The sequence below is a fragment of the Sinocyclocheilus rhinocerous genome, unplaced genomic scaffold (assembly GCF_001515625.1).
Source record: "Sinocyclocheilus rhinocerous isolate Xijiao unplaced genomic scaffold, SAMN03320098_v1.1 scaffold807, whole genome shotgun sequence".
In the NCBI taxonomy this organism is placed as follows: domain Eukaryota; kingdom Metazoa; phylum Chordata; class Actinopteri; order Cypriniformes; family Cyprinidae; genus Sinocyclocheilus; species Sinocyclocheilus rhinocerous.
In genome coordinates this window covers 821,486-833,473 of record NW_015650326.1, presented here as the reverse complement: position 1 = coordinate 833,473, position 11,988 = coordinate 821,486, and the positions used below count along the sequence as shown (strand labels likewise).

General features: G+C 36.1%; 1 protein-coding gene across 1 annotated transcript in view; it reads right to left on the bottom strand.

Annotated features, from left to right (window-relative positions):
• LOC107711678 (parafibromin-like) overlaps positions 1 to 11,988 on the bottom strand; it is a 52,592-nt gene that overhangs the window by 13,223 nt on the left and 27,381 nt on the right. The window contains exons 8-14 of the mRNA XM_016516695.1: positions 8,325 to 8,382; positions 7,964 to 7,965; positions 7,477 to 7,510; positions 5,674 to 5,761; positions 3,479 to 3,640; positions 2,483 to 2,583; positions 2,242 to 2,383 (exon numbers count right to left, since the gene is read on the bottom strand). Of these exons, the coding sequence (XP_016372181.1) occupies positions 2,242 to 2,383; positions 2,483 to 2,583; positions 3,479 to 3,640; positions 5,674 to 5,761; positions 7,477 to 7,510; positions 7,964 to 7,965; positions 8,325 to 8,382 (587 nt within the window). The remainder of the gene's footprint in view (positions 1 to 2,241; positions 2,384 to 2,482; positions 2,584 to 3,478; positions 3,641 to 5,673; positions 5,762 to 7,476; positions 7,511 to 7,963; positions 7,966 to 8,324; positions 8,383 to 11,988) is intronic.

Here is an 11,988-nt window from a genome sequence, read left to right as displayed (position 1 = left end):
AAAAAAAAGTTTCCACAAAAATATGAAGCAGCACAACCGTTTTCAACATTGATAATAATCAGAAATGTTTCTGGAGCTGCAAATCAGCATATTAGAATGATTTCTGAAGATCATGTGACACTGAAGACTGGAGTAATGATGCTGAAAATTCAGCTTTGCATCACAGGAACAAAACTGTTTTCTATTTTAATACACACTACCAGTCAAAAGTTTTTGAACTAAGATTTTTAATGTGTTTTTTCAAAAGATTCAAAAGATTTCTATTTCAGATAAAAATGCTGTTCTTCTGAACTTTCTATTCATCAAAGAAAATACTACTCCTACTACTCCGCTGTTTTTAACAATTTTTTGAAACATTAATAAGCTTACTGTTCAAATTAAAAACCTTTGACTGGTAGCGTATTTTAAATAGGGTTGGGTACAGTTCACATTTTAACCGGTAAGGTACAGGTATCAGTACCTGAATTTCGGTGCCGGTACCCAACTGTACCTTTTTTCAGTACTTTGTGTAATTACAAAAACATTTCAGTGAAAAAATAAGTCCAAAAGTCTCAATTTCAACATTTTGAACGATAGGGCCCTACAAACTTTTTATTTCTTTATTTATTTTTTCCCCCCAGAAATTCTTGTTTTCATTTTTTTGAAAATCAAATGAAGGCATTAAACATCTATTTTAAATCAAATGAAAATTAAACCCTTTTATTTTTTGGCAAACAAACTGAGGTTTACTGTTGAAATTAATACATGGAAGAAAAATTGTGTGAATATTCCTTTAAAACATTTTTTTAATAGGCTAATAATTGTATTTTTTTCTACAAGTGATTAATCTGGTTGTAATATTTATTTTTATCATTTAATTGTTTTATTTAAATTTGATAAAAAATGTAATATTTAAAGATGTACATTATACTGTACAAAAGCAATACAAGAGTAATATATTTCTGTTACATTGTTAAACCGTACTTTTATTTTGACCGGTTGCCATGAAGTTTCTGTGTGTATACAGTATGATGATGCTAGTTTTCTCAAATGAAACGGTAAAATTCTCGTGAAGTGACTCTCACAGCAGCTCTGGAGATTAAGTTGTGTTCATGCCGTCATAAAGTGAGACGCAGAGGCCGAAAATCACCGCGAGCGTCACGTGTGCTTCAGTAGTAAACAAAACAGCGTTTCCGCCATTCATACATACAGAGGCAAGCGGAACATGCAGTATTCATATTTAAACCGTCTTTTTGCATTTTAATATTCACAGACACTTATATCGCGATTCGAATTAAGTGGCAGTGGCTACTTTTGATTTATTCGTCCAAAATTGACGAATTCCGTGGCATTCCGCGCTATAGAGTAAATTACGTTTTTATGAATGAACTCCACAATCCCGTCAGAGTTTTCGCAGAAACCATATGGCCCTAGAAATGTAACCACACTTCAGAACATTTTGGCTTGCCCTGTGATTTGTTTGAACGAGTTGCAGGGGTGACCTCACGTCACAGGGTCTCTCTTTCTCTCTCTGTAGCGTATGCGCCCAGATGCGTTCTCAGGTACCGAAATTTGGCACCGATTGATTTAACGTGAATCGGTACACTGTAGTACCGACGCAATTCGGTCGGTACCCTTAAAAGTACAGAGTTCGGTACCCAACCCTAATTTTAAATTGCAGTTATTTAACATTGCAATAATATTCCACAGTATTACTGTTTTTACTGTATTTTTAAATAAATGCAGCCTAAATGAGCAGAAGAGACTTTTCAAAAACATGAAAAAAAATCTCTGATTTAGTATCTAAAGTATCAAAGTAATGTCTTTGAATTTTCTTCATTTGGCAGGGTTTTCTCACAAAAAAAATGTAATTAATTTGAAATGATTATTCAGCATATCATAGAATTCATTTGATTAATGTAGAGATTTTGGTCATAGAGCGCAACACTAATAAATAATAATAATTACAGATTTTATTTTTGTCCTCATTGCACCTCAAACATGTTTTTATGTAGATAACAACACTGGCCAATACTAATGAAGTACTTATTAACAGCACTGATGACGCCTGTAGAAACTTGAGAATCAAACCCATGAACTTTGCCTACAACCATTAGCGTCGCTATATAATACACTCTCTGATTCCAAAATATCAAAAATACAGCAGTGTGCTGTCAGAACCCTTCCTCTCCAGTGTGTGCGCCATGCTAAAGGTAGACTGAAAGGTCATTGCTTGACAGACACAGGAGTTGCAATCACGACCTGTCCAGTGTTTCCCAGAAGCGGAGGAAGACAGGCCGGTCCAGGTGTCGTTTGTGGTGGCTCAGCTCCAGCACAGTCACGTCCCACTTCTGTACATTTGGGTCCATCCGTGCCTCATCGTACTTCAGGTGAAAGGCTCGGACTAAAATGAACATCAGCATGACATAAAACACTCTTTCCTGTACGTAATCAATGCGGTGTATAGTAAATAATGTGCTGCATCTCCCCTGACTAAACTCACTTTTGGCAAATATATCCACGGGGGATCCATCAGGCAGCAGCCACGGCCAGCCCTTGAACTGCCAGGCAGGACCCTGGACAAACACGGCCACTACACGATCCCTGTGAACAAACAACAACATCAGTCATTTATGAGGTTGCTAATTTCGGTTTTGGCTGAAATGGTTTTAGAGGGGTGAAAGCATTGACAAAACAGTGGCATTTAATTAGCGTTTCTCAGATGGGATGTTTTGACAGGAAGCATATATTTCGGGAAAACAACAACAGGTAAACAAGTCTGCTGTGTGGATGCTATGGCTAATTTGACAACATTGATTTCTCAACTTTACTTGATCTTAATTTAGATGAACCAATATTGATTCTTAAAATCACAATATCAATCTTTTAGTCTATAGTTTTCAGTCAAGTGATTAAAAACATTATTAAGCATTATTCGTAGCGCACCTACCATCAAATAATTGCATTAAGCGTTGTGTCTTATGTTATAGAAGTGTTTTAACCGCAAAGAGACTACGATTTAACTTTAGAGCACTTCGCTAATAATATGCAGTTTATTACATATTCATTATATTTTTACTTAACCTGTTAGGGATGTCTTCATAATTTAAAGTATGTCTGAATAGATCGGTCATGAAAAGTTATTACAGCCACAGCTTAAATGTTTACATAAACCACAACCAAGTGGAGTAAAAAAAAAAAATATTAAAAAGTGTATACAAAGACTGACTTAATGTGCAATTTAAATGTTTGTATACAACTCCGCTTTATTTGAGTGTTGATTATATTTTAAAAAATGCTTAATTGATTATTAAATTAAATATTTTATTGTTTTTGGTAAAAAAAATAAAAAATCGTTTTGTTGAATCACTACTCAATAGGTTTAGGAATGGATCTATTATTAACAATGTCCAAAAATGAACCAGGCAAATCCTGTTGATATAACAGTGCGTTTAAAATTATAATCACTGCTTCCAGATACTGTAATAGATGAGCTCACCAGTCCTGTGGGGCGAGTTTGAGCGGCTGGTCGATCACTCTGTAGGGTACTGTGACGCTGATTGTGGCACCGCCTGGCTGAACCTGATCTTTACGTCTCTGCAGCAGAACCTCGTTGTCCCTCTGAATGCCCTGCTTCTTCTTATCCTCTGACGTGACAAACCTGCCAAGAAAAAACAATTAACAGCGAGATAAAATACACTTTATATACATTAGTAATTGCATTCATTATTGAACGTCAACTGAACAGTTCTTCAGACATTGTCTAACACACAACTGCATGCACAGAGTATAAACCAATCAATAACCTCAGAAGGTACGTGCACAGGCCTGAGAAGAGCTTAAACTTTACATGTTCTTTCCCAAATTATGTCAGTAATCTCGTTATGATTATTAGTTGAAACGGCAAGAATCAGGAGTCTTCTGGTCCTAAATTGTCCTTATTAAATGTTAAAACCCAACCTACGCCTTGTAAATACTTTGTCACAGTGAATTCACAACCATAATTAAAACTAGAACACTGGAAATATATTTCACATCCGTATACGGGCAATGTCAATTATAAATCATCAACACTTATAGAGAATCATGGGTACTAAACAGCCAGTTCATGAGCAATATACCTGCACAACAAATGAAATGCAAATAAAACAAGATGACTTTCTTCGAGAGCAGACAAGAACTCATTACACAGGTCCCCAAGTCCTTTCCATTTTAACTTCTGTTCCAGAGTAGCACAAGCCAAAGAGCAGTCGAATCCGTTTTTATTTAAAGGGAAGGGGGACTACTTTGGATGGAGAAAGTTACAAGACAATCTGTTGTCAATGACTCGACAGGGTAAAAAAATTAAATAAAAAGGTGACAATTTCCTGAATATAATAACTAGACAAATACATATTCATAAAATGTATTAAAATGCCAAGATTGTAATAATTTACATTACTTTTACTTAAAATTAGGCTTCCTCATATATCCAGTGGGTTCTTCAAAGAGAGAGAGGAAAAAAAAAAAAAAACTTGAGGGGGTGAATTAAATTAAAATTATCTTGATATTTAATTCTACTTCATTCGTCTCAGACCACGTTCCCATTGTTAGTTTTAGAACTTTTTAGAACTGTAGAATTTAACACTAACATTTACGGCCGTCTTGATTTCTTTGCTTTTAAATGTTAAACCACTAGGAGACCTGAAAGCTTCTCTTTTGTTAAATTTATAAACGATTCTTATTACAAATTTGAGAAGATGGTTGGTGCATGCTTGGCCTAAACGCACAGCACTTACAGAGATTCATTTGGAGCAGGATTTACTGAGCCGTTAATAGCCGATTAATCTAACGATTTTCCCCAATAAATATATTAACTTCTGTCATTAATTTTTAAAAGTTTAAAACTTTATGGTGCCAAGAATGAAGGCAGCAACACAATGTCTGTATGTGTCGACATACCTTCCATGTTCATTCATGTTTACTTCATGCTGTAACTAGTAATAAAGAGGAGATGGAGAAGAGATGGTCGAGTGATCTGTCATCCCACATTAAAGAGCATCAAAATGCCATTTATTGTTTAAATGGACAATTTCAAAGCGGAGACTGATTCTTATAAAAAGTAACGAAGCTCAGTTGATTATTGGATGGAGAAGCACTACAAATAAAGTTTAGTGAAGTTGTTTGGTTTGGCTGGTGCAGCTGTATTTACATAACCTGCGTCGCAGACACTTGTCGATTTATGCTCTGGATTTTTTCATTATCGCTATAATGCCCTAACCAAGTGCATAACACTGTTTAAGCTCGCCTTCAGGAAATCAAGCTCACAAACGGACTATCATCTCACTTTTTCTGTTAATCACCATTTGTTGATTTTGTCAAAAAGCATTTCATCAAGCCAAGCCGTTGTTTTTACTCATCTAACTTCCTCATTCCGTTATAGTTCTGAAATAAGGAGGAGGAGGAAGATGAGTGAACATATTAGCTGCACCTGGCGCCCAAGAACCACTGGTTTGACTGGTCTAAGCTGGTTGACCTTAGGTCATGGTGACCTATCACTTCATGTTCTCATGTCAATTTGACTGAAAACACCTGTAATAATCCAACAAGAATGAGGGACGTTTGTTGTTTGATAAAAATCAATTTTAGAAATTAATTTAATAGATGTTTGAATTTAGTAATAACTTTACGTTGAATCATCTAATCAGCACTTACTTGAGGTCCTGTAAGAGATCCTTAGCGTTGAGCATTGTGATTAAAGATGTTGTAGCTGCAGGGATGATGACAATTGGAGTTCTAGAACCTGTAAAAAAATTTGTTGTTAAAAATAAACTAGCTAACTGCAGTGATCTTGCAGTATGATAAATGAATAATAACGATACATGCATTTTAAATTCAGGTTTTTACTCAACACAGGATGATCAAGTCAACTCACTAAGTCTCGAAGCATTGTAAATAACTATAAATAAACTATATATCAATCGCATTTTTTTTCCCAGTAAGATGCAGTTAACCCTAACATTTTATTTTAAGATTTAACATTTGTAGATGGTCTAAAGCAAAATTGTTGTAAAAATTCTGAAAATCTTTTAGAGCTTATGATGTTTAAAAAATAAAACATATTACACATTAATACATCAGAATATTATGGCATTGTGAGAGGTAGGGTATCACCAAAGTGTGGGTTGCTTCACAAATTGAGTCCAGGCTGAGGTCAAGCTACAAGTTTCTCTCTTTTTTTTTTTTTATCAAATCCAAAAGCCAAAGGTTACAACATAGGAAGAACTCATCCAGCTTCTCTCCACACACACTCACAAGAAGAATCAAAGTCCCTTTTGTTCCCAGCTCATCACCAGCTTTTTTCCTTCACTCCTAACTCTCCCCCGCTGAGGAACTTGGTAACTGTAGTTCGGGACCAGGTGGCCATCTTGGTTTGTAGTCCCCATGCTGCAGCCAACTAGATGGCACGTACCTTCCCTATATGACACAGCCTCTCACGATGCCACAATATATAAAATTATTTAATTTACAAGTGTCATGTTTGTGATTTTTTTCATGTAAGCTATAGCTTCTGACCTTTAAATCAAAACATACTCATTATTTTATGACATCAATTACTGCTTTATTTAATCAGAAACAGTCTAAATGTTATTTGTGTAGGCGATTTTACTTTTAATTTAATTAGAAGTAGGCCAACAGCGCCCACTACAGATTAAAACTCCTTACAAAACGGGCGTTAGGACCTGGGGGAGGCTGCGCTGCTGCCACTGCACGTGCTATTACGGTTTACTCTATCATACACCGAACGCGTCATTCTGTACGTGCTTTCACAGATTTAATGCAGCGATCCAAAAGAGTGAATCTAATCACCATTCAGACAAATCTTGGCTTCAAGAATGAGCCACACTGCTGATGTGACCTAATCACTAGCACACCCTGAGCACATGCGAGTTAACGTATTCCTCTTATCTGCATAATTTTTCATATCGGAATAATTTTTCATATCGGGCCGATGCCGATATTTACATTTAAAGCCATTATCGGCCGATTCCAATATCAGTCCGATAATATCGTGCATCCTTAATATATATATTCTAGAGAAAGATGTATATTCACTTTACAGCTTTCCTGAATTCTGTCTCCATGTCCTCAAGTTTTTGTTTTTTTGCACTACATATTGGTATAAAAACCACATAATTTGATAGACATGTTTGTTCAAAACAGTATATTTCCCTTCCTCATCCATGTTGTTAAAGACGTACCTTTCTTTTGGTTAGGCGGGGGTCTTGCTTGAGAGCGGCCGATTCCAATATCAGTCCGATAATATCGTGCATCCTTAATATATATATTCTAGAGAAAGATGTATATTCACTTTACAGCTTTCCTGAATTCTGTCTCCATGTCCTCAAGTTTTTGTTTTTTTGCACTACATATTGGTATAAAAACCACATAATTTGATAGACATGTTTGTTCAAAACAGTATATTTCCCTTCCTCATCCATGTTGTTAAAGACGTACCTTTCTTTTGGTTAGGCGGGGGTCTTGCTTGAGACTAAAGACAAGACAAAAATAAATAAATAAATACATACATAAAAACAATAAATAAAATAAAAACACTCCAAATATGGACACATTGTTATTCTGGCCAGAAATAATTTGAAAAGAATATTAGAAATAATTTATGCACATGCTACCACTATGAAAATTTGTAGTCATTAGATAAACATGTTGAATATTTCATATGTGTATCTAAAATTATGCAGATGCTCAAAGAACACAAAAGATATTTTGAAAAATGTTGGAATCTGAACAGTTGATGAGCACCATTGACTTCCATTGTATTTTTTTTCCTACTATGGAAGTCAATGGTGCTCATCAACTGTTCAGATCCCAACATTTTTCAAAATATCTTCTTTTGTGTTCAACAGAAGAAAGAAACTCATACAGGTTTGGAAAAAGTGGGGGGTGAGTAAATGGTGACAGAATTTTCATTCTGAAAGTGAACTACTCCTTTAAGTGGTCAAGAAGAGGGTGAAGGTGAAGTGTGTCATTTCCAACGCCACTATTGTCAACAAATGGAATAAGATCTCTTGGTATCAAAGTAGAAGAAATTATTTTGAATTACAATACATAAGTGAAATACGTATAGGTTTTGTTCAGGAACATAAACCGTTCTCAGACTGGAAAAAAAAAACAAAAAAAAACTTCCATCTTGCTGCAGTTATGGCTGCAAAAATGTTTCCCGTTTTAAAAAGTAACAGAGAAATTAAATAACTGTCTATAAGTGATAACGTCACATTTGCAATATTTCAGCTGTATCACGTTACACAGAATATTTCTTTAAACTTCAAGGAGTTCATCCATACCTGGTCTGGGAACAGGCTGCAGAGCTGGTGTTTGGGCCTTTCTAGCAGATGCACCTTCCTACAGAGAAATAGAGAGAAATCAAGAGAAAATGCACATGAATTATGACAGTGAGTCAGACGCATTTCAATTAGTTCACAGCCCAATCAATCATTGAAGCAGTTTTCATTAGTTTCACACAAAGATACACTTATGTCTTCCTTCTTGTCACAGTGGCATGGATATCACCTGACACTATACTCTGGTCTTTTCCCACTGCATACACTGTATACACACATACATACATATATATAATAATAATACTACAACATAAAATAGCACAAAAGGCTGCAAATGCACAAGCTAATTTAACTGTTCTAGTCATCAAGGTGTAGCTCCGTTGTGGATATGCTCTTACCATAATAATAATAATAATAATAATAATAATACTTCGCACACTAAACACGGCTCACAAATATTACACAACATTATTTTACAGTAATGTTCTCATTCTGATTTTATGTAGCCTATATGACAGACTTACAGTTAAGTGCAACATACAGAGCATTTCCTTTTCGAAGTGATTCAAATCATATTTCAAGCAATTCAAAACCCACATGGCGAACAGTGCACATCTGAGTTGTCTCTGAAGGAAATAATGCATTATTTATCGGCTTTGAGAGAGATGCTAACGGTCTAATCAGATTCAATGATCTATGCTAAGCTACAGATAAAAGTGCTACCGCCAGACCCGGAGATGGCTGAATGGATTCGAAAATGGTAAAACTCAACTGTTTAACTCTAGGGGAGTTGGACATTTTATTTTTTTTTTCAAAAATAGTGGAGTGTTTCTTTAACATTTTGCCCAGATTTTTTTATCAGGTCAATAACGATAACAGCAAAAATGAACATTTATCAGCCGATACCGATATGGTGGCAGATATATTGTGCATCCCTATAATATACAAGTTAAAACATAATACAACTCTTGGTTTGGAAAACAAGATGGCAGCTAAGAGTAAATCAGACCACCTAGCTAAGTGCTAAGACATGCTAATAGCATGGTAACATCGTGCTAAATGACACGTTAACCATATTAGCATAAAGGTAAACATGTTAGCATCTTGTTAAAACATGATAGCATCATGATCGCAACATGCTAATCACGCTAACTTTATGTTAACAACATGCTAATCGTGTTATTATGTTGCTAGCATCATGCTAATCAAGTTATCTTGTTAAAAACACATTAGCATCATGCTAACAGCATGCTAATTTCATGTTAGGGTTAAGGTTGTGACAATGCTATCACAATTTGCAGGGGTTTTTTTACCCATGATGTTAACATGATTAGGGTTAGTATTGGTGCCTAGTGCCGAGTTTTGCCACGGTAAGTACCACTCACATTTTCTTCAGAAAATGTACATATCTAGTTTTTATCAGTGGTGCAAAGCATCAGTATCGTTCTCTTGCATACTTCTTCCACACCAGTGTTAATTTTGACAGCAAACTTTCATTTAGTCTTTTGACTAAAATGCCATTTAGTTTTAGTCATATTTTAGTCATCTGAATTGTTTTAGTTTTAGTCGACTAAATATCATGATGTTAGTCAACTAAATCTATGGTAGTTTTCAATGAAACACCAATGATCATAATATTCATTCTTTATAACAACTTACCACATTCTTCATTCATTCAAAGAGACAATTATTTACATAAATAAATTTAGATTAATCCTTATTAGGGTTATTAAAGGTGCAGTAGGAGATCTTGGAAAATGCTAACTTTAGCCTGATAGCACTGAAAGCAAACGTCACACCCTCCCTGCAGTCACTGTGTAGGGATCATATCGATCGGGGGGGGGGGACTGGAATTGGGAACCGCTGGGCTACATCATGTGTCATTCACCAGTGAGAAAACTTTAAAAGTACTACAATACCAGGAAGGAAGATCGGGTTGTTGATGTTTGTCTGCCATTCTCGCTCAGTCTGCACAGCTTGCGTGAACGCGCTGATGACGTATCCGATCTGCGCGAACTGGGTGCGCAGAGGTATGCCAATACATATGTTGACAGGCAGGTAGGAAAGCCAATTAAAACGCTCGGACCGAGTGTTTGATCGGACGAACATTTCTTGGTCCTACGCCTTCCACAGAATATATAAATACAGATAAATACATTTAGACCACTTAACTTAATGATTGCTATCGGGATGTGAAAAGACTTTCAACCAGCATAACAAAAATTTTTTTCTGAAGACAATCACCTATTGCACCTTTAAAGTAATTCAGTCAAGAGTAGTGAGTGATTGTCTCTCTTTCTTTTGTTGCTTGATTAACATTAATGACACAGAAAACAGCAACTAAATGAGGCTGCTGTCCCTTTAAAACCGAATGCACTGGTGCATTATACTGATACACATCCGATATTCTCCCAACTATTTACATTCACTTAAGACGTAACCGAATAGGTTTACGTGAATACTCGTCAGAACGGACAATTCAACAATTTTGTGTATTTCTCCGTTCATGCGACGTGAAAGAGAACTGAATTCAGTACTTGTGCGTTGTGTGAGAGGTGCTTTTCTGTGTGCATGATTCAGGTGTGCGCGCTCAGAAAACCGGACCGAATTCAGTTCTCTTTTATGTTGTCACACTTTTTCCTCATTTATCATATCTGTAGGGCTGTGTACTGGCAAGAATCTGGCGATACGATACGCATCACGATACAGGGGTTGCGATACATTGCGATACTGTAAGCAAGGTGATATATTGGGATATTTCTTATTTTAGTAATAGGATATATTTTTAGGAAAGCTGTCAAAGAACACACATCCATATGCAAACCTTAGCAATAAATAAATAAATAAATAAATAAAAATTATTTAACCAGAACACAGTGGGATCTGCATTTGCAATAATCAGTCCCTGTAACATTCAACATTATTGAACCACTTTTTGTGCAGTACGAGTCAAGGTGGAAAAATTAAAGGGCAGGTCATATGGTATTTTAAAGGTGTCCTAATATTGTGTCGGAGTCCCCTACAACAGGTTTAAATGCATCTAAGGTCAGAAAACATTGTAATTTTCTCAGAACATACATTTAATATTAGAGTCATTTGCCAATGATTTCGAAACGATTCATTCCAAGCAAGTTCGGAGCAAACCCCTCCCTTCCATAAGCCTACTCTGCTCTGATTGTTCAGCTGGCCAAGCCTGTTGTGACTGGCACACAGAGAAGTCCTTGAGCAAGTTAGCGAGCGCTAGCATTGACAAAGCACCTTTACATAGAACAAGGATAAACCTAGTGCTCCAATCCGTTCTTATAATAATGACATAATATACAAAAACACTTATGCAAGCGAATCGTGCCCACAGCTAAAGTTTAGCTGCTAAACTGTGAACACTTAAAACAATAATGGTGGATACGTTAGCCGAGTGCTAACGTGACTAACTGATGAAACAATACAGTTTGTAAACCAAAATATGTCTACTGTAATGTTTGAAGAACGACAGACAAAAGACGCTCTGTCTTAACTTTTAATCAGAACACAGAACAGCTGTATCACAAGCGCACCAGCCTAACTAATGGCGCTTTTCCACTGCGTCGTACGACTCGGCTCGGTACGGCTCAGTACGGCACGGCACGGCTCGGTTTGGCTCGGTTTGCGTTTCCACTGCAGTTTAGTA